General features: G+C 32.9%; 5 protein-coding genes across 6 annotated transcripts; 2 read left to right on the top strand and 3 right to left on the bottom strand.

Moving 5' to 3' along the window:
* The first annotated feature begins 7,732 nt into the window (after positions 1 to 7,732).
* Positions 7,733 to 11,116, top strand: LOC120278254 (BEL1-like homeodomain protein 4). The gene is made up of 4 exons (XM_039285178.1): positions 7,733 to 8,766; positions 9,275 to 9,663; positions 9,845 to 9,905; positions 10,302 to 11,116. Exons 1-4 carry the CDS (start codon positions 7,912 to 7,914, stop codon positions 10,809 to 10,811), a joined length of 1,815 nt encoding a protein of 604 aa, XP_039141112.1. The 5' UTR covers positions 7,733 to 7,911; the 3' UTR covers positions 10,812 to 11,116.
* A 239-nt stretch (positions 11,117 to 11,355) lies between these two features.
* Positions 11,356 to 14,149, bottom strand: LOC120278286 (type IV inositol polyphosphate 5-phosphatase 11-like). 2 transcript variants are annotated; one of them, XM_039285181.1, is made up of 8 exons: positions 14,048 to 14,149; positions 12,703 to 12,868; positions 12,479 to 12,609; positions 12,319 to 12,395; positions 12,110 to 12,235; positions 11,850 to 12,037; positions 11,631 to 11,768; positions 11,356 to 11,552 (listed from the first exon to the last, which is right to left on the bottom strand). In XM_039285181.1, exons 1-8 carry the CDS (start codon positions 14,098 to 14,100, stop codon positions 11,382 to 11,384), a joined length of 1,050 nt encoding a protein of 349 aa, XP_039141115.1. In that variant the 5' UTR covers positions 14,101 to 14,149; the 3' UTR covers positions 11,356 to 11,381. The 2 variants fall into 2 exon arrangements, with proteins under 2 accessions (XP_039141115.1, XP_039141114.1); XM_039285180.1 differs by lacking the exon at positions 14,048 to 14,149 and adding an exon at positions 13,192 to 13,912.
* On the bottom strand, positions 14,142 to 17,519 carry LOC120278270 (BTB/POZ domain-containing protein At3g50780-like). Its single transcript, XM_039285179.1, has 3 exons — positions 17,359 to 17,519; positions 16,217 to 16,971; positions 14,142 to 15,594 (listed from the first exon to the last, which is right to left on the bottom strand). The coding sequence occupies exons 2-3, from the start codon at positions 16,859 to 16,861 to the stop codon at positions 14,647 to 14,649; spliced, it is 1,593 nt and encodes a 530-aa protein (XP_039141113.1). The 5' UTR covers positions 16,862 to 16,971; positions 17,359 to 17,519; the 3' UTR covers positions 14,142 to 14,646.
* A 1,187-nt stretch (positions 17,520 to 18,706) lies between these two features.
* On the top strand, positions 18,707 to 19,684 carry LOC120279644 (transmembrane protein 220). Its single transcript, XM_039286570.1, has 3 exons — positions 18,707 to 19,011; positions 19,093 to 19,365; positions 19,459 to 19,684. Exons 1-3 carry the CDS (start codon positions 18,918 to 18,920, stop codon positions 19,539 to 19,541), a joined length of 450 nt encoding a protein of 149 aa, XP_039142504.1. The 5' UTR covers positions 18,707 to 18,917; the 3' UTR covers positions 19,542 to 19,684.
* An 870-nt stretch (positions 19,685 to 20,554) lies between these two features.
* Positions 20,555 to 21,670, bottom strand: LOC120279305 (agamous-like MADS-box protein AGL61). The gene has a single exon (XM_039286217.1). The coding sequence runs from the start codon at positions 21,294 to 21,296 to the stop codon at positions 20,604 to 20,606; it is 693 nt and encodes a 230-aa protein (XP_039142151.1). The 5' UTR covers positions 21,297 to 21,670; the 3' UTR covers positions 20,555 to 20,603.
* Positions 21,671 to 22,225: the final 555 nt, after the last annotated feature.

Consider the following 22,225-nt stretch of genomic DNA (forward strand, 5'->3'; position numbering starts at 1 on the left):
CTTTAGATAATTATTATTTTTATTAAAATGAATAAATCATAATTTATTCATAGCTTAAAAATTATTAGTTAATGTAATAATTTTTGGAAAAACATCACCTAATTAATAAGAGAAATAAATATATTTAAATAATCGGTTTTATAAAAATATCAAATATGATATGATTGGTGGGAAAGTTTGGCTTGGTATTCGCAATCAAGTTACCCTAAAACAATATCTTTCAAACATTGTCCTTGCCTTCGCAATTATTTACTTATTTTGTTTTTAGATTTATAGTTAATTAACCCAAATTCAACATATGAGAGACATTCGTCAAATGAATACTAAAATAATGGTATGTGTACTATCAGTCCTTTCAAACAACATTCCCAAAAAATTAATTAATTAAATATGTAATATTAATTAAAATTATAGTTAACCTTTTAAAGCCCAATTATGTAATTAAAAATTGGTACTTTATAAATCATCAAAAGGGCCAGTGTGCTCCATTTCTTTCTATGGTACTAATTAACGCAACTTCGTTAATTACCATGATTAAATAAACATGGTACAGAGTTAAATAAGGGAATACAACAGGAAAGTCAGTAGAAATGGAGAAATTTCTTATTTTAATATATAACTTAAATGCCATAATATTTTGTTTTAACTTTGCTGAGTTAAGTGATGGTTTCAAGTTATTATTATTAATTATTAGAGGTTACCTGGGTTGGGCTTGAAATATTTTTGAGCCTTATATATGGGCCCTCAAAATTTGAATACAAAAATTGGTCCACATCCTTGTAGCCTAATAGCAACATTTCATTATTATTCATACACATATTGCATGCGTGATTTATAATTAATTGACAACTTCATTTCAGAAGAAATAATAATAATAATAATAATAATAATAATAATTATTATTATTATTATTATTAATATTATTAATATTATTAAAAATAAAATTCAAATATAAATTATAATACTTTTAGAATATAAAAGCGAGCAAATAAAATAACAAATACATAATATTTTTAATATATTTAACTGAACTAAAAATATATTCAAAAATATAAAAAAATATTTTTTTAATAAATGCGGACAAACTACATCGTCCGTGGTGGAGCTAGAAAATTTATAAAGTAAGGTCAATATACAAGTATAATATTATCATTTATAACGTAATAAACTCATACATACATACATATATACAAAAATTATAATTATAATTTAAAAAATGAAAAATCAATTAAAATCCACTAAATCCATGAAATTTCATTAAATAATTTATATTTTTTTAAAAAATCTGAAAACGACTGAAACTTAAAATTAATTTTAACACTTAATTATATTTTTTTTTTAGTGTAGCTTGCAAATGCAAAGGGAAAACCTTTTTGCCATTGTAGGATTTTAATTTTTAAATAAAAAGTGAGTGAGACACTGATGGTCCTATTCATAAAATTTAAAAATAAAAATAAAAAAATAAAAAAAGTACAAAATATTGAAAATCAAATAAATGTAGTTTCAATTTTAGGTTTTTTAAAGTTGTTAAAAAGACAAAAAAACAAAAAGTCGAAAAATATGAGACCTAAAATATAAATCCTTTAAAATCTTTATTATAATTTATATAATGACCCCTCACTTACACTTTCTAGAAAATTTTTTAATATTATTATATTGACCTACCTTTTTTTTAATTGGTAAAATTAAATTAATGACAGCATTCATAAAGTTATAATTATTAGCAGATGATATTTTTAAAAGTTTGGTAGAAGGGATCAATTGACTTGGCCAAGCTTATGTTGCTCCGCCCATACTATCATCAAACTCTTAATTTTGAGTTGATTGAAAAATAAAATACAACTCTCTTATGATTAAAATAATAAAACTAAAAGATTTTACGTGATATATACTACAGTGTGAGCAAATCTTCTTGAGATAATAACTTCGCCCAGATTCTGACATGACTCTTGTAAGAAAAAGATCTGAAATTCAAACTAACGTATATGGTTGAGTCATATACAATACAAATAATAATAATAATAATAATAATAATAATAATAAATGTGATAGAGTAAATGAAACACTGTTAGTCATTGCTGGGGCGGTTCAATGTGTGCATATGTTTGCACTCCCACCATTGCAGCAAAGTTTGCTAAAATCTAGACCGAAACGTCATGTACATGACACATGATATGATAACGTTCTCAAAGACAAAATGATGGAGTACTACAATCTACAAGTCACTGTATGACATGATTTCTCACTTTAGAAAAATTATAGACAGCCTCCATCCAATCCAAATCAAATCAAATCCAAACCTTTGCTTTCCTTCATTCACTCCAAGCTCTCCTTAAAACTAGATAAAGTGCAACTCAATTGAGTGTATGTCCTTTCATTTCCCTGTCCCTCAACACAAGGGAACCCATGAATCATGGATTACTAGTACTAGTGCCCCTTTTCAATAAGGATGAGATCTCATTAATAATAATAATACCTCATCTAATTAATATATACTCTATTATTAAATTCTTATTATTATACCATGTTGGTCTATATATATATATATATTATATATACACACCATTTGGCATTTGGTGATGCAGATTGATCTTATTCACACGCAAAGATAGATGTTTAGTTGTGATTCTAAGTTATCCCATCATCAAATTAAGTGTTTACAGTTAAATTTCTCCATCAAAACAAAAGTTCATCCTTAATTAATTAACTCATTCTTATTATCAGTCTAATTATTTAATTAATTAATTAATTCAACACACACGCTCTGCAAAACCGTCCATCTTTATAAAAAGCAAAAATGAGTGATATAATAATAACAAGATGGAAAAGAAAAAAGTACTGATAAACCCAAAGTTGAGTTAATCCAATGATTAAGATATTTTGTCCCTGTGCAAGAGTCACATATTCAAATTTCACTTACTATGAAGGTTCCATTTGCACAGGTTATAAGAGTCTTTCAGTACATAAGATATCAAAAAACGCATATCAATATGAGCAATCTCTGAATATTCTGTCATGTTTGATGCATGGTCAATTAATCAATTTTTAATTGTATACAACTTCTGACTATTATGTTTATCATATTTATAAAAAAAAAATTACCGGTAAGAGTTATCCGTGTCATTATAACCTCTATGTATATGTATATATGTGTTTATAATCATAGAGGGTAGATTTTTTTTTTTTTAATGATAAGTTTATTCATGGTAGGTGATATTCATAAAGTCACAAAATGAATGCGGGTTTGTCAATTGGCCTAAACTTTATTCAATGTCAAACTTTGTATTTTTTGGTTTTTTTTCTAGAAGTGTATCAAATCATGTGTGAATTTGTAAGCCATCAAGGAACATCAAACATCTTATTGATGCCACTTAATTATATGTGGCTCCACTAGCTAATAATACTCCATTAGTCAAAATATGACGTAATTTTTCTCAAAAATTAAACTTTAGTGATGAAAATTAATTACATTGATAATAAATTTGAAACTTGTGTTGGAATGATATCATCATTCATGTCATTTGCTTTTATTGTTTGATCACAATAAATTATATTATATAAGGATATATATTATATATTAATGTTTAGAATAATCAACAAATCAAATGGATTTATTAATATAATAATGGAAGGATGAAATGTCTTGATCAAAGCATATAAAGTGTCCCTTTCTCCTTGGAAATTAATTAAACCAATAAAACCTCTCAATTAACTTCAAATTAATTAAGTAACTAAAATGAGATCCGCACGAGAGTTTTAATATTAATATATATAATAATTTTTATGATCATGAGATGATGAATCTGAAGATTATATTTAGTAAGGACAGGATCAGGATGAGGTGATTAATTAACATTGATTGTTTCTATTCTATTCAAGATGGTGAGAGATTTATGGATGCTCCATGAGGGAATATGCATCTCATTTTTTTCATTAATATTAATTAAACTGAATGTATTTTAAAAATATATATTTCTTTAACTTGTAGTAATAATAATAAGTATCAAAATAATTAAAATTTAGTAGTTGCTAATATGGGAATAACTATGAATCACTATTAATCAAATATGATGTAAAATAATTAGTATATAAAATATTTTTTTTTTATAATCTAGAATGTATTAAGGAATCATTAGAATGTATTAAAGAATCATTAAGTAAACACAAAATTAAAAAAAAAAAGTATATCATTCGGTCAATGTAATACATATTACACTGAAAATTTTCAAAGAAATAGAAAAAAAGCTCTTAAAATTTTGACAATTAAACGACTTAAATTAACTAAGACTCAAAATTACATTTGAATACGAAAGCCGAAAAGTTATAATAAGAAAATTCACAATAGTAGTAATAAATGATAATTATATGTGAAGCAATTGAATTGTTAAAAGGCATTAAACATAATTATTCAAAGTAAGTGTGCTTAATTATAAATTAATAATCAAGACATGTTGTCAAGCAAGTTGGATTAAAGCAAGTTGGATTAAATAAGTACAAATTAGTGAATTAAATACGATAACTTAATCGTATTTATATAATTTAATAAATATATCAAATGCGTCATACATACCGGGAGTCACTATATTATATTAATAAGTCCTATATATTTTGTTAATACTATAATTTTTTGGGAAAAATTTTCAATTAAAAAGATTGGTGCGGGCCCTACAACTTCCGTAATAAGGCAGCCAATGAGTGGGCCCAAATATAATATGTGGACCCCACTTGACCTTTTGGCCTTTTCTTCTGCATCTACGAAGGCATCTTCTACTTTTCCTCCTTCAAAGATTAAAGCATATGCTTTTCATTCTTTTTTAAAAAATAAATTTAAATAAAATTTAAATTAACTAAATGGGGAGAACCAATCCGCCTTTTGGTCTATTTGCACAAAATCCCTTGCGGAATATATTTGTTTAAAAACCCAAAATTACACCTAAAAATCCACGTAAACTAAGAGTATAAATAAATATTTATTGAATTTGATCAAGTAAAAATATTCTAAAGTTACAAACTCATTTATTACAACTTCGAAATTTTACACTTTAGAATTTATTATATTGCGTATTGTATTTGTATGTGATATTTAGATTTGTTGAGAAAATACCTACCGGTCCCTGGAAGTTTGCAACTTTTCCAGTCAGCCTTTCTAATATTTTTTTTTTCATACTTTTGATTCTCATATTTTAGAATTTTTTAATTTTTATCATCATATTGATATTAATAGTACCAACAATACTTTTACATTATGCCAGTGACAAAGACTAGGACCAATTTGATAATTTTTTATGAATTTCAATTTAAAAGTAAATGATTTGAAAAGAAGAGACAATTTCGAAATATAAAATATTTGATAATTTTTTTATGCAATTGAAAAAAATTAAAGAGACACCATGTTATTTTTTTTAATTATATATGATTCACAAGACTAATTGTGCTCCACAAGTTAAAATTTATTATTGTTGATGATAAGTCATTAGAAAATTTATTAAGAGTGGTCGTCTTTTACTTAATTGTAATTAATTATTAATTTGTGGATTATGTCATACTTTGAGATGATAATGCCACTAATTTATTATGATTTATTTATTTATTAAGAAAAATGAGCTTATCACTACATCATAAATTCGTCAGGTTAAAGTTATTGGTTCAACGATCATGGATGTTTTTTTTTATTAGAATAATTTTGATGAAATCTGGACCTCAAATATAAAGAGAAATATCCATACTATTTCTTGTTAAAAAAATTAATATATATATATATATATAACATCAAGTATGAAATTAAGAATTTTCTTTTGTATTTATCTCAAAACTTTTTATATTAATTAACTAGTGAGACACGAAAGATGCAAAAAAATGTTGTGGCCTTACGGAATATATATATATATATATACATATATTAGGATTATAACACTTGGTAGTATGATATACTATACTAAGCCCATTTGAATGGATATTTTTAGGGTCCTGCCTTTAATATACATCAAATTAGACTTCAATCAATTATTAGTTTGAAAATTCTCCTTTAAGTTAGTTATGCAATTAATTTTTATGGACTTGTTAATAAAAGTGGGGTACTCAGAACATCATACAAGAACCAGCCTAAATTTAAGAAATTAATTTGATGTTCTCCCTAATTAATTTTCACAATGTCATTTATTCTTAATTGTCAGTATAAAATTAATCTTTACCATTTGAAAAAAAAAAAACGCTATAACTTCTGTAAATCGATTTCAATTATTATTTTTATTAATAATTTATAATTTTATTTTAATTTGAGCTATATTTTTGGCCATTCTAACTTTAACAATGAATAATGATAATAATAATAACAATAATGTTGAGTGAAAAATGGAGAAAGAGGAGGTGGTTAGGCAGTCATCTATTTTCACATATTCTTTTTAAGGGGTTCCATGTATCAAATGAGATATAACCTGAAAAACGAAAGATTGATAGACAAGGATGTATACATCACCTCAATGTCTTCGGATAACTTTTCTTGCAAATTTATCTATTAACTTTTCTTGCAAATTTATCTATTTATTTATTAATACATTAATGAATAAATCATGATTTTATTAAACTAAAGAGTTCTTCTTAATTAATATATAACAGTCAATTTTTTTTAATTGAAAAATTTATATGGAACAATTATATATTTGCATCAATATCCATGGTTTTTTCCTATTATTTCTAAAGTTTATTATTTACCTTAAAAGTTATGCTAATAATAATAATAATTTTTTTTTTACAAAGTAATAGAATAATTAAGTGTAAAATGGATAGAGTGGGTGTGAGGTCTAAATCAAGAAGTTTCAATAATTTAATTTGGGGCAACCGACAAAATCTGGATGCCAACATAAACAAAACGAGGACCACATTGGAGTCATATTGGACCCGGATCCAATTGCATTATATTTGCATTTTCATACATATATTAAATAAAAAACCATTCATATATCCCTTTTTTTTTAAAAAAAAAAAGAAAAGCCTTTATCCTTTTTTCATCAATCTTTACATGCTCCAATAGAAACATTGTGGTCCAATATAAATGTACACTTGCATTGTTTTTATCAAAATCAAATTATTGTTTTCATGCATGCAGGCAAACTAAAAAAAATACAAAATTTTTCATTCAAAATAAATAAGCCAACAAGTAACAACCACAAACAGAATGAATTTTAGGTTGCAGACAAACTCGGAAATTGATGCTAAGCGCATCAATCTTTTATTCTCTATATTTACTATGACAATATCCTTTGTATTTTGTGTCATTACACTCATAGCAAGTAGTGGAGGTAATGCAAAGGGACAAGGGTATTCAAGTCATTCAACCATCCAAAGCCGACAAATAAAACAAAAAAAAGTAAAAAAAAAAAAATTGTCATGAAAAATCTCCATGGTGGAAAACCAAGAGAACCCTTTAATTATTATTAATATTTATTTATTTATATTTAATAATGTGAAAAACCGCGACAACATATTAAATACTCAATTATGTTTAATTAAAAAGTAGTCGAGTTCTCAATTTTTTAAATAAGAGTTGAACCATTTTATTATTGTACTGGTCCTTTTAATTAATGTTATATTTTGAATGGTTTATTCACTATTTTCAAAAATAAATAAATAAATAAATAAAAGTAATAAGTTAAAAAAAAAAAGTAAAAACATATGCAATCTAATTAATTAAAGCATGTTTGACCTTAATTTCCTCTGTGTATGTTTACCTCATACACCAACCTCCATTTTTTATAGAAGAGAAGAAACAAAGAGATAAGATGAGAGAAGAGAGATGAGAATATTGAAGATGATGGTGAGATAGGAGGGAGTTGAAAGCATCAGTAGTAGTACTACTGCTTGTACTATACTAAAGAGGAGGCTAATTTTGTAGTCCATCTGATCATCAATTCTATGTCCCAAAGTTATCAGCATGGCATCCTTAGCAACTTCTCCGATGAGTATGCTCGGAGAGACAAACTAAGGGTGCAGCAAGGATTCAATCATATTCCTAATCTACTTGTTCCAGTACTACAAGCAGGCCAAGATCAGGACCAACAAATTCAAAACATATACGAGTCACCGCCACCGCCATCCGGCGCCGGCAACATGCTATCGGAGATGTTCAACTATTCATCATCAGCTGCCAGTGATGTACTTCTTGCCAGCCAAGTTCCTGTGAGCTTCAGACAGAGGCCAACCGGTAACAATATCGGCAGTTTCTCCGGTGTTGGTGTTGGTGGTGGTGGTGGTGGTGAAAATTGGTATGGTATCATGAACAGCGGAAGTGGCCTCAACTCAATTGATGAACAACCTACACAACATGTATTTTTTATGAAAGGTTCACCTCCTAGTGCTCATGATCATCTCCACAACCATGAGAGCTCTACTTTTCCGATGGTTTCGTTCGGCGAAGCATCGTATAGCAGTGGTGGAGTAGTGGAAGGTCAGGGTTTATCCTTATCATTGGCTGGTGATAATCACCGAGGTCCGATTGGTTTGATGAACGTGCTTAGAGGATCAAAGTTTGTGAGACCTACAAAAGAGCTGCTTGAAGAGTTTTGTAGTGTGGGAAGAGGCAAGCTTAAGAGTAGTGGAAGAAACAGAGTTGGTCATGGCTCTATCTCAAACCCTAACCCTAACCCTAACCCTAATTCCAGTGCTTGTTCTTCTTCTTCTTCAAAGGATGTTGTTGTTCCTCCCTTGTCTCCTGCTGACAGGTTTGAACACCAGAGGAAGAAGGCCAAGCTACTCTCCATGCTTGATGAGGTATTAAATAAATATTAATTATTCATCATTTAAATCATGCATATTGTTCTTTATTTATTACTCTAATTACTAGCAAGTGATCATCATAAACAGAAGAGAATTCCGATGAGGTTGCCGGCCAAAACAAACAAAGCTAGCTGATCATGGTTGAGTTGATCCCATGTCCTTTTCGAATCATATAAAATATTATATATATATATATATATATGCGCTATGCTTTGTTTAGTGTTTGTTGTACGTTTAGTTTAGGTACTACATGTCCAATTGAAGAAATCTCTCTTCCAATAGTGATCTTTACCATTAACATGCATATCATGATGTTTCATTATTTCTGTTGCAATATATATCGATCTGCAAGTTTCTTAATTTCATGCAACTTTTTTAAATTAATTAGTCTTGCCTATAATTAAGTAATGCATGCAGGACTGTAATATATATATATATATATATATATATGAATAAGTACTATAAATGAATGAATTATTTCATTAATTATTGGAATTTTTAGGTGGACAGGAGATACAATCACTACTGTGACCAAATGCAAATGGTAGTGAACTCTTTTGATGCAGTGATGGGCTATGGTTCAGCAACACCATACACTGCACTAGCTCAAAAGGCGATGTCGAGGCATTTCAGGTGTCTCAAAGACGCGGTGTCGGCACAATTGAAGCAGATATGTGAGTTCCTCGGCGATAAATCAGCGGGCGGTGGTGGTTCCGGCATCACTAAAGGAGAGACACCACGGCTTAAGCTTCTTGATCAAAACCTTAGACGGCAGAGAGCTTTTCACCATTTGGGCATGATGGAACAAGAAGCCTGGAGACCTCAGAGAGGATTGCCTGAACGTTCTGTCAATGTCTTGAGAGCTTGGCTTTTTGAACACTTCCTCCATCCGTGAGTTAAAATTTGCTAGCTAGCTATCTCTTAATTAATTAATTAACTTGTTGCATATATATATATATATATATATATATATGTATTCTTTTCACATTGAAATAATTAATAAATAAATCAAATAAATGGACATGTAGATCTGAAGTCATTTTCTACTTTTGTTGTTTTTTTCATCTTGCAGGTACCCAAGTGATGCAGACAAGCACTTGTTGGCTAGGCAGACAGGCTTATCAAGAAATCAGGTCCTTCCTTTTCTCCTCTCCATAGAAATAGACTCATCAGTCACTCTTCAGCTTTTCTTCAGACACCCATGAATGTATATATATATATATATATATATTATATTTTGTCTCAATTCTTTCACTCATCAACCTTGAATTGAATGCACAGGCAGCATGCAATTGCTGACCTATAAAACAGTGTGTGATCTTAATTAAGATGCACAGGCAGTTCAGAAAGGACCACAGTTTTATAAATACAAGCACATATACTATACTATACTATACTATACTATACTATACTATACAAATTAACACTAGCTAGCACTCTTTAAAGAGTGCTAGTGCTAGCTGCTATTAGATGTTACGGATTAATTCAATGTTGTTAGTTAGTTAATTAATTAATTAATTTGTATGTAGGTATCAAACTGGTTCATAAACGCAAGAGTTAGATTATGGAAACCAATGGTGGAGGAGATGTATCAACATGAGGCCAAGGATCATGAGGAGTGTGATGATAAGGAGAGGAGCATTGAAGAAAGGCAACAAAGAGCACAATCACCAACACAGCATCATCATCAACAACAACATAACACTGAGAAGCCTGAAACCAATGCATTAGAAAGTGACATCTCCTCCCACTCTCAGGGACCAACGTCCATTTCCTTTCACCAACACCACCACCACGGCCACCACGGCCACCACCACCGGTCTAGCTCAGACGATGCAATACTTGCCACCTCTGAGCTTGACGTGCATGGAGTTCCCGGCGATGACATGTTTCGCTTAGCTGCCGTGTATGGTGGTGTTGCTAATGCACTTGTCGCCGGAGATGTGTCACTCACTCTCGGCCTCCGCCATGCCGGGAATGGTTCCTCAGCAAAGCCGGAGAATAACCGGCCGTTTGCTCTCAGGGATTGTGGAGGTTAGCTAGCTAGTTGGTTTGAACAAAGAGATCTAAAGAAACCAAAATTCAAAAGAAAATCCACAAAGAAGAGCAAATTCAAAGATAGATCTCTTTTTTTAACCAATTCATCCTTCTTTACTTTCATATTTTTATGCCATTGTTTGTCAATGATCATAGACATATATAGGAATGTGAAATAGCTAGTTTCTTGTTCATCCGCCTTATTTACAATGTAAATTGTTAGAAAACATGCATATTTGTTGTGAAGGGATGGGATGGGATTGAAACAATAGCTTTGATTAATTTCCATGGAGACATTGCTACTGAACACGTGGACCTGATTGAGTAATTATTAATGCTAGAAAGCGGTGGTTGATTGCTTGTATTTAATGGTACACTTCTTTCCAGATGGCTGGGACCATCTCCCCTATTTCTCTCTCTCTCTCTCTCTCTGATGATTTTACTGAAGGATAACTTTCAGTTGTGAGAAGTATGCATCACATTGTTAATTGCTAGATTTCACTACAAGAAGCTCTGAACATGATATAACTCATGTGTGCATGTATGTAGTTCAAGTTCAAGGGCTTTATTACTTATACTGGCATCTGTACATTGTTCATCTTTAAGCAAAGATGAGCTCTCACAGGTTTGTGGTCAGAGCTATTAATACAATCTATTGATTCGTATGAACGTAGAACAGCGTCGATTCCCGCTCCGCTATCAACCTTGAACAAGATCCTGTCCGTCCAGGAAGGTATTCTGATCTGAATAAGAATTATGAAATATTAAAAACTAATCAGTGTAATATTACTGATTATATCTGAAATCTAAGTTTTGTATACCTTGTAACTTGTATCATAGTCACTGCTTCCTATATTGTATTTGTAGGTAGGCTTGAAAGATAAGGTCCCCTCACAAAATCCATTGAATACTTGTCCTCTTTCAGCCTCTTGTAGCAGTTGATCTTTGCTTGTGAGCAACTGTCAACAACAAACTGATTATCAGATTTGATTAAAAGCAACAGGGGAACTTGAATTCACTTTTGAAATGCTTCTTATTACACTGAGGAGGTTTCTCTGAATCAAGCTTCTGACAGGCAGTGTGCTAATTCCATGTATTCTGTAATTAAGATCTCCGAGCCAGACTGTAAGATGCGAAGGCCTTGAATACGGATTTCTGTCTTTGGAGAAGAGTTTCTCAGAAATGTGTCTGCATTGCGAGTTCCTCTTCTCCACCTTGTGTTCATGAGCTACCCAAATCAACATGCAGGTTTAGCGCATGTTCAGTTATAAAATGCTTATTGTAAACTAGTTAGTTTTACCTGAAAGATGGCAGCAAACGAAGATCATTCGCACACCGTTGAAGTTGATATAAATGGCTACAGCCCCCTTTTTTCTCCCTCTCAAGCCACCATAACCTCCGACAGCATGCTTATCAATCTTCACCTCTAAAAATATTTTAATTGGCTGTTGGATGTATCATCAATAAGAGAAAGAAAGTAGAAGCAAGATGGATGGCATTCAATCTCACCTTTCATGTGGATTTCCGAGTTTTTGGGGCCAAATAAAAATAATTGAAGAGATTGCATAGTAGCTTCTCCTAGCAGACTTAGCAGAAAATTCAGAGTTAAAATTCAAGCAGAGCAAGTACCTCTGATACAAGAGAGATTACTTTCTGTATTCATATGTACCTGTGAGTTTCAGTGAGAGCCGATTGCAAAAGTTGAGCAATATTCTGCCTTGGAGCTTCTTGTAATCCAATTGCTAAGAGATCAAACCTCGGTTCCTTGCCAACTAGCTCAATGAAGTCTTTGGTGGACAGCTTCAATGTAAAGAATATACACAAACAACATTAGTTGGATGATATTAATTTGTTTCTGTAGTTTGGCAAGGAGGATCACTGGTATACATGTACCTTTCCATTCATGTTCCATGTTACTATGCACAAGCAAAGAACAGAGCTGGGAGATGAAGAGAACTTGCAATTTTTCTGAAGACTGACTGCCTTGATGCCGCTATGGCTTATTTGACCATGCCCAATCAAATCCATCCTCTGATCCTTCGGTTTACTCGATCTTCTCCTGCAAGGGCCATCATATATACATACAGCATTGTTTTCTACAAACCACACGAGAAGAGTTGGCACTGAACTGTAATAAAAACCATGGATACAAATCTATGAAACATTTTATCTGTAATCCAAGTAATTTATCCGAAACAGATAAACCTAAGGATATCTAATCAAGTCTTGAAAATATAGAAAGCACATGTATTCAACCTTTAACTGTATTGCAATTCTGTTACTTCTTGAAACGCAAGCAGTAAAAGATGTTAAAATGGGAATTGATTAGCAACAATGAAAAATGCAGGAAAAACAAGAGATAACAGAGGAATAAGGACATACTGTAAACAATGACAACTGTTATAATTTCCCATGTCTTCGTTTCTGTATCCTTCCACAAAGGTGAACAAACGACCCTTATATCTCCAACAATACATATATAGGCCGTTCAAAACTCATCTTTGGAAAAATGCAAGGTAAGAACTTTATCAACAATGGAGTGGCCTTGACTTTGAGTGCTTTCACATCCTTTAAATTGGACAAACCATATCTCTTTAATCTGCTGCTCTTGTTCTCAAAGTTAGGTTTTGGTGGTTGACCTCCAAGTAATATGAATACATTAAGAAATAGAAGCCCATCTTTTTCATGAAAGCTTCAATCATTCAATCTTTATAATTCAACTCATTAATATAGAACGTCTCTGGAATCTAGCGGTCTCCACATATCTAAATTCTTCTCCCAATTAATCGATCGCCTCTTCAAACTCTTAACTGTCAAAGTTCATTATTTTCTCCTATCTACCTTTTCGTGGTCAGTAATCTTACTATTGTCGGCTAGAGAAGATAATGACATCTTTTCTTCTTTGTTTACTTGGATCAATCTTCAAAAATGCCATGTAATAGTTCAGAGATTAGAAACACAATTGCAAACATTTTCTCCACCCAACACCAACACTAACGTGAGACTTTTTGTGGTGACAGGTTTAAAGATGATGCTGACTGATTCTCACCAAACATGTGTAGAAAGATGGACAGACATTGATAACAAGAGTATAAAGGCAAGGCAAATTGCTATATAACGATATAGACATACAGTAAGTCAATACAATGCTTGTTTTGAAAACTTTTGCCTGAATTGAATATGAGAATAAAGCAAACTCACAAAACAAGAAACAATAGATACCAATGATGTTCGGTACCTGCAATTTGAAGAAACTTTCATTTTCATGATGATAGAGTCATGAGAGTACATGACTTGCCTCGTTAAAGTAGATGATCTTGAATAATATGAAGTAAGATCAATCAACAGGCTTAGTAGTCCCAGCCAGTGAGTCTGCAATTCTCATATTCTGATGGACAGACATTTGATGCGTCATAGTATCATGCAGACATATTAAATATGAAAATCTACATTTTGAATTTCTTGATAAGAAAGATGTAATAATACGAGGCAGGTATTGATTGAGAAGATTGCGCCGTCTCCCTCAAGTAGATGGAGCAGGTGTGACTTTCATGTAAAGTGAACTTGATGCTTCTTGCCAGCCTCCATCAATGAGCATCTGGTGTGAAGTAACACAATTGACTTGGAAACCAATTTTACAGTCAGAAACAAACATGATTAGGATTTATAACCATGTATGCGAAAGAAACACACGGTCATATACTTTATTATGCCCAAATTTTCAAAACAGCAGACTGATGCTCTCTGAGCAGTGACAGAATACATATGGCTGTATTGGCTCTTCCGATACACAACTGATAGAAATCTTAAAAATCTTGCCTATGTGGCACTCTCAAGTCAATTTCTATCTGATCGCAACCGAGCCCCCTGTTGTTCCATGAAAGGCCTTATGAAAGTCCTCCTCCACCAGACCTCAAAGGCTCTTTGAAGGTTCGGGCAGCTGTCACCGACCTTCAGGAAACTACCTAACCATGAGAGCAAAATACTCTGCTGGTCATCCAGAGGAAGTGTCAGAATTGTTCGACCAATTCCTTCCTCCACAACCTTCCGATCAAATGATCTGCAACCATGCTGCAACCAGTTGTAGTCTTCGATCAGTGGCTGCAGCCATACATGTAACAGTAGCTGGCGAGTATCCTTTGGTGGAAGCATTTCTCCTTTGCCTATCCCAACGAAAAGCCTGGCAGTGATACAGCTAACAAGGTGGCGTGACACAATAGGCAGTCTTGGGTGTAATTTAGCCAACTCTGCTTGAGTAGCCCACATCAATGCAAACTCATCTGCAACACGCCTGTCTGCTAGAATCTCAAGTAACCACAATAGATTATCAGCCTCCAGAACTATCTGCTGCATGATAGGATCTTTGCATCCTAAAGATTTATCATCTAAGAACCCAGGTTCAGCTGCTTGCCGAAATGAGGCTAATAGTGAAGTCAGACAACTTTGGCAAGAATTGTACAATGTCTCAACACAAATGTCTGCTGAGCCATTAGTCAAAAGGCTGTTTTCCTTTAGAAGCTTCAGCATTAAGGATTTCATCTCACGCCGACCTCTCTCATCATTGCTCTTGAGCACCATTTCCATTATACGGGAAAAGGTAGCATTAGGGGGGTTAGAGATATCAGAAGATACCCTTTTCAGTATCGAGCTGATCCCATAAGTATCAGATTTAATATGTGTAACTGACGCAATCACATTTTCTTCTTCTTCTCCAACCCAAGGAACTGCTTCTAAGTATTCCAGACATGACTTGATACATGCACTGAATCCAAGGGACTTTGCAGCCTGTGAAAGGAAAGATTTGATTATGCAGGAACTAAGAATTGAAACTGGAAGCAAGCATTAGCAATTATCCTTTACAGTGTATTTAACTACCTTTTATGCTTCCAGAGTTGAGTGCTGTAAAATTCAGAAAATTCCAGCAATATCTGGGGTCTTATAGCTAGTTCCATTCTCACATGAGAGTTCACATTCAGAAGTTCCATATAGATACTCTCACATTCAGAAGTACTGTGTGTGTGTTTTCCTCAGGTTTAAAGTTTTGTGGTGATAGGCATGCCTACTCACTATATGTAAACCTAGAGAGAGGCCAAGTCTCAGCAGTATTATGTTTTTAAGGCATCCAGAACAACTTTGATTTTTATAGGAAATGTTTCAACAGTTAAAATAACTTTAATTTCAAAAACACATGCTGATAGACTACGTGCTTCCTTTCACTAGATTATACATATATAGCACCTAATTTGTTTGTTAATCCTTGCTATCAGAAAATAAATTCATAAACATATGAATGTACCAATCCTAGGTAATACTTGCTCACAGGAAGAAATGCACATGGAGATTATAAATACACTGATAATGTTCATGTGCATACAAAGTTTGATTGAAAAAAATTATTTTATGATACCTCAAGTATGCGGAGCACACGAGGAACACTTTGCTTCATTAGCCTCTGTTTCATTTCTTTGCAATACATCAGTCCCACAGCCTCAACATAGATCTCCACATCCTCACAATCATCTATTTCAATGCAGGATACCGGAGATTGTCCAGAAAGCTTATCTGAAAAGAAGTTGCTTTTCTCTGAAAGAATATTGCTGTGAACACTCATTTTAACAATGATCCCCTCTTTCCCAGACAAATTCACCTTCAAATCACTGGTTTCAGGCTGTCCAAAGCCGACTGATATCTTTCTCTGATGGCTCTCACCATTTGGTTTCAGTGTTCCTTCTGAAGTCACTGGTGGACTACTAGCAGAAGTGCTGGAATTCAAGCATTTCTGATCTTCAGAACTAACTCTAGATCTTGATGGTGAGGGCTGCACTCTAGTTTCAGGGGACGACGGGCTTGACAATTTCTTAGAGGAAGACTTGGATGTTGCAGGTGGATTCTCTGGCCTTTGTTTTGTTTGCTGACTTTGGTTCTTGATGGTCTTCTGGAAAACAACTTGGGAGGGACAACACCAGAACCCTTCTGGAGTCACAGCAATAGGAACATCTCTGATCTTTGTCTGCCCAGGCTCAACCTTTCTAACTTTATACTCTGCCATCATTCCTTTGTTTTTCTTCCAGTTCTTAATTCTTATGAGAATTCAGAAATGGGTGAGAAACATGAATTGGAGCTGTAAACTTCAGATGCTAATCCACCTGAAAATTTCCACAACTGCATATAGAAACCAGTAAATGCAAGTTTGGCCAAATCTTCAAACCCTAATCACTGAATTTTGAGTTAGCAAAGATGAGATTTTTAACAATTTTCCAACCATAAGAACAAAAAAGACACCACATTAATTCATACTTTATTCCACAATGAAAAGGAGGGCAAACAAGCTAGTTCAGATTCACAACAATAAACTGAATCTCTTTCCAAATATATGAACAGAAATTTCAACTCTAAACTAAGACCATGCCCTTTCAGATGACAACACAAATCAACAACTCATGAACATCAACTCATAATCTGTAACAAATCACACAAAAACACACAAAAAGGCCAAAACTTTAAGATCACACTACCAAATGAGAACAACTAACCAAATAAAATACTTACTCTGCATGATCTCCTCCCATTCCCCTCACATTCCAAAGGAGGAACACAATATTGGTTTGGTAGAGTGGGAATTCTGTCCTAGTGATATCCTTATCTTTAAATACAGATTCTTCTGATCCCACACCACACTCTTAAAAAGTGTATTCCCCAAAACACCCCTCTGCCATTTTATTTAGCTCACTTGAAACTTGAAAGAGCATGCTATAGTTTATAGAAAAGAAGTGATAGTGTGCTGGTGGTGGTCATGACTCATGATGCTGATGCCTTTGAAGGAAAGGAATCCTTGTCCTTCATTTGTGTATGTGCACAGCTTGGTTCTGTCTGGTGGTAGGGTCCCATATGGACCATATCTTATACAGCAACTCACCACTGCTTATGAAGAGATTAGAGAAAAAGACACTAGAGATGCATTTCTTTCATAAGATGTTAACTGTTGGCTACTCAACTTTTGATTCTTCATTCTTTTCATGTTTCATTTGATTTTTCTCTTTCAGATTATTAGTTTGTTTGTTTTGATAAGATAAAGAGTGAATTCTTGTATCAATCATCACTGTCACTAGTCCCACTACTTCCAAAGCTTGGTTGGGACTAAATAGGATTTGTGATGATGTTTATTTCAGGGACCCATGGAAGTAGGATTCTCTGGTTGGATATATATATATATATATATATATTTATTTATTTATTTATTTTGTTAAAAAAAAAAAAAAGAAATTTTTGTCCAAATTAACTTGTACTACTATGATCATGTTGGCTTGTCTGGTTAAATGTGACAACTCATTACAAAACTAAGACCATATTATACCTGTCCAAACTTTGACCTGTTTAATTATTGTAAAGAATTAGAGATTTATTAGGGATTATGAAATTTATTAGGAAAGGTAATCCCACTTTTGCTTCAATAAACATCACAAAGACAAAGACCATGCATGTCCTTTTCCATTAGAGACCAGGATATATGGTCTAGCTCATAGATATACATACAGACCAGGTATTTCTTTGCAGATCAAAACAGAAACAAAAAAAAAAAATCTATATATATAAATTAAAAGAAAAGAGACACACTGTTCTATGCTTGTGCTTTTGCATAGTTTTTTTCTTGTCCATTGTTTTATTGGGGCCTTCAAATGATTCTCACTCAGTGGAAAAAGCAAAAAGCAACCCCACAATTACAAGCCACATCCTTATCACCATTGTCCTCTTGTGTGAGCATCCAAGGACTGCAAAGAGACACACTGACAAAAGTACTTTGTCATTTGGGCACCCTCCAAGTTTTCAACTACAAGATATTTAACCTGAGTGTGGCATGCAAAAACCATTTAAATCTTCCAATTCATATTGTCACAAGATCCAAATTTACTTTGAAAAGTCTGTGTAGGACCAGTTCATTTTTTCTGACACAATGAACTGAAAAGGTTTGTCAATGGAGCATTATTAAAAAAATGTACATAGAAGCATTACATGGCATGCTGTAGTTTGGCAACAATCGCTGACTTGTTAACAGGGTCTGAAACTCATTATCAAGGTCACAAGATCTACTGAAAAAGAACCAAATAGCAATGTCAACAAGTCAATCTCTCTTGTTCTCATCTTGTTCTGCAATGATGGGCTTACTTTTTGCTTATTCTGCATCAGTTCAGCTAAATGATCCTGGTATTCTTTCATACACATCCTAATCCTTTTCTTTTTTATTGGCAATGTTTTTCATCTCTCTGTTGCTTTTTTTTTTTTCAGATTGGTATTTTTGGATTCCACTATATGCTATTGCCTCTATTGTCAATCTCCTGCAAAGAAAGTTCAATCAACTAACAAGGTTTGTTCTCTGGAGTGGGTTACTCCTGTTCATAAAGGTCATGATAGAAGGACATGTGTATGGACTTGCTAACCTCTGGTCCATGGACATGAGAAAAAGAGTGGTGAGAGAGAAGGTTGGGAGTGGATTGGTGGTGGCCTCCATGACTCTCCATTTGAAAGCTTCTCAAATTTCAAAGCTGTTTGTCACATTAGGTGAAGACTTTCATCTCACCCTCCATTAATCTCTGTTTTTTAAGCTAGCTAGCTTTGATATTGTTACTTTAATTGTGAATCACATGTGAACAGGGATGGCAGGACTGGTGGCCTTGAGCTATGGATTTTCCCTCTATTTCTTTGTCCTCACTAAAGATAATATGATGTTTGTTTGATTAATTTGGTTGATTCCCAGAAATCAAGTTGCAGAAAAATGAAAAAAAAGAGCATTATATACTGTGTGTATTTATTTATATTCTTCTTAAAGTCAAATAAATACTTCTGCTTGTTGGTGATGAATTGTATGTACTAGCTAGAAGGCAAAAAAACAGATCATTCATATTGTTTAATTGTTTAATTATATATTGGTCGATTATCAGGAAAAGTAATGGAGGGTTGCTAAGGTGGGGAAGCAACCAAGATGAGAAATTGCAGGCGTGCATTAGCTTCAGGAAAGTAATATATATGTCATCAACCACTACGTGGAAACTTCATGCTAATTGAGCAAAAGACACTGACATCTCAACCATTATCTATCTATCTCATCTCTAATTTCTTCAAAAATTTCTCCATATAATCCAAAACCATTCATTCATTCATTCTTACTTCTAATTATTTTCCTCTCCAAGTAGGCATCCATGCATGGATTGAGTTCTTCAATTCATTTCTGAGTTTTTCTGCTGTGTGAAAGAGTGTGATATTGGAATGGCTCAATTAGATCAAATTTTGTGATACACATATATATATACACACATATATTGATTTGATTGAGCCGTGCCAATATCTCACCCTTTACTCGTTAGCAAAGATTGAATTCATTTTTCACAAGGAGAGCTGTATATCTATCTATCTTGCTTCTATCAGTGATATTGAAAGGTAATTTAGCTCTTCATAATTTTATTATGCATCTCATTGATTTCCTCTTTTCAATTCGTTCCCCTTTTGTAATTAAGTATAAATAAATATTTCAAACAAGATATATAATTCAGACAGACACATTGACTTATCTCTTTAATCTGTAAGGATACAGAGATCCAGAAATTAATAATTCAACATGATATATATATATATATATAGCTAATTAAACTGATCAACAAGCTTGCTAGAGTAGAAAGAAACATATATTTAAAAAGATGACAAACTTAATACATAGAATTTTGCATTGCATAAGCATCATCAATGGCTTCCTTATTAACCGAAACAGACGACAAGAAAATAAAAACTGATTAAAGAGCTAATTAATTATGATTGAGAGGACCAAAGAGATTGAAGCCATATTCAACAAAAGGAGCATAAGGAGGAACACCACCAGCACAAACTGTTCCTTCATTCTTAACACCGAAAGGATTGGCATTAAGGTTATTAACTGCAGCAAGATTTATATTATTACCGACCGAAAACATCGTCTTGTTCCTCATTGATTCTTCAAACAAAATCATCTCAGCTTTCCTTGAAACATTGTTCCTCAATCCATTCAGTGCTTTCTGAAACTCTTGCAGGTCCTCTACTCCCAGAACTTCCAGATTAGAGTCCCACCAGAATGGTTTCCCATTCCTCTCCCCATTCAGCAACTGATCCATCCCATCCTTCTTCTTCTTCTCAGCCTCCACTGAACTCAAGAGTTCAGTATATTGCCGGTTGAGCTCACGGATGCTGGCTCCACGGCGGTTGTCCAGGCCTATTGGTGTTCCTGCTCCGGCGAGGAAACGGTCAGTGACTATGTCAACAGAAGGGTGGCCAAAAGAGAAGGCCTTGCCAGCCGGAGAGAAGACAACAAGCCCAACTTCAGCTCCACAAAGTATGGACAACTCACTGGCCTTCTTGAAAAGCCCTGTCCTGCGTTTGGAGAAGGTCACCTGCCTTGCCTCCTCATTTTCAATCTTCTTTATCTCTATCTTTTGACGTCCCATGCTTGACTTCTTCTTCACCATTAAACTGGCGAAGAAGCTAGCTCTTGATCATATACAGATATATATATATATATATATATATATATATATATCAACAGGAGGATGATGATCATCAATTTATAATATAAGGTGTCTATATATATAGTCTCATGCATGCATGCATGTTATTTGGTATTTATCAGGGTTAGTAGGGTTTTTTGGGATGTTATACGTATATGGTAATAAAGGTGGCAGATGAGCTGGAAAAAATGCTAAAAAAATTAAGAAATAAATATTTTTAAATGGCTTGGTTAGAGCTGTCTCTGTATAGGAATTATATGAATTGTATATATTTATATAATTTTGATGTACTTTTGGTATGTTTTGATGTTGGGTATAATTAGGAAGGATTTTGGATTAATGAGGAACAGAAATGGTATTTTTGCTTTTGGTGAGTTCTTATTTGGAGAGTATGTATATGGTATGAATTTTAATATTGATTGATGAGAGGAACCATTGCAGGTTGGTATTTTTGGGTTTGGAAATGTATTTCTCTAATTAGGAAAGAATCTATTAAATTTATTTCTAAATGTGATTATAATCTTTTTTAATTTTGTGTAACTGAAATGCAACATGTTATATTTACAATTTTTAAATATGTAAACAATTTGAATATCATCTTAACTTCTTTGATAAAAGGTAGGAATTTAGCTAGTATATATACCATCAATATACAAAAATATCAAACGCATAAGTATGGAGTGGATAATATTGATTAAAGATGTTTTCCTTAAGTTAAAAGTAATAGGAAAATATTGCCATGCCAAGTTAAAACTTTGCCGAATAATGCTTATAAGTGAGAAACTTGGTTCTTAAATGCACTGTAACATCGATACTTCCTAAACCTGTAATAAGTAATAATAAAAATACTCGATCATTAAAATTAAATATCAAACAAATTGGCGCTTTGG

This window comes from Dioscorea cayenensis, chromosome 2 (assembly GCF_009730915.1).
Source record: "Dioscorea cayenensis subsp. rotundata cultivar TDr96_F1 chromosome 2, TDr96_F1_v2_PseudoChromosome.rev07_lg8_w22 25.fasta, whole genome shotgun sequence".
In the NCBI taxonomy this organism is placed as follows: domain Eukaryota; kingdom Viridiplantae; phylum Streptophyta; class Magnoliopsida; order Dioscoreales; family Dioscoreaceae; genus Dioscorea; species Dioscorea cayenensis.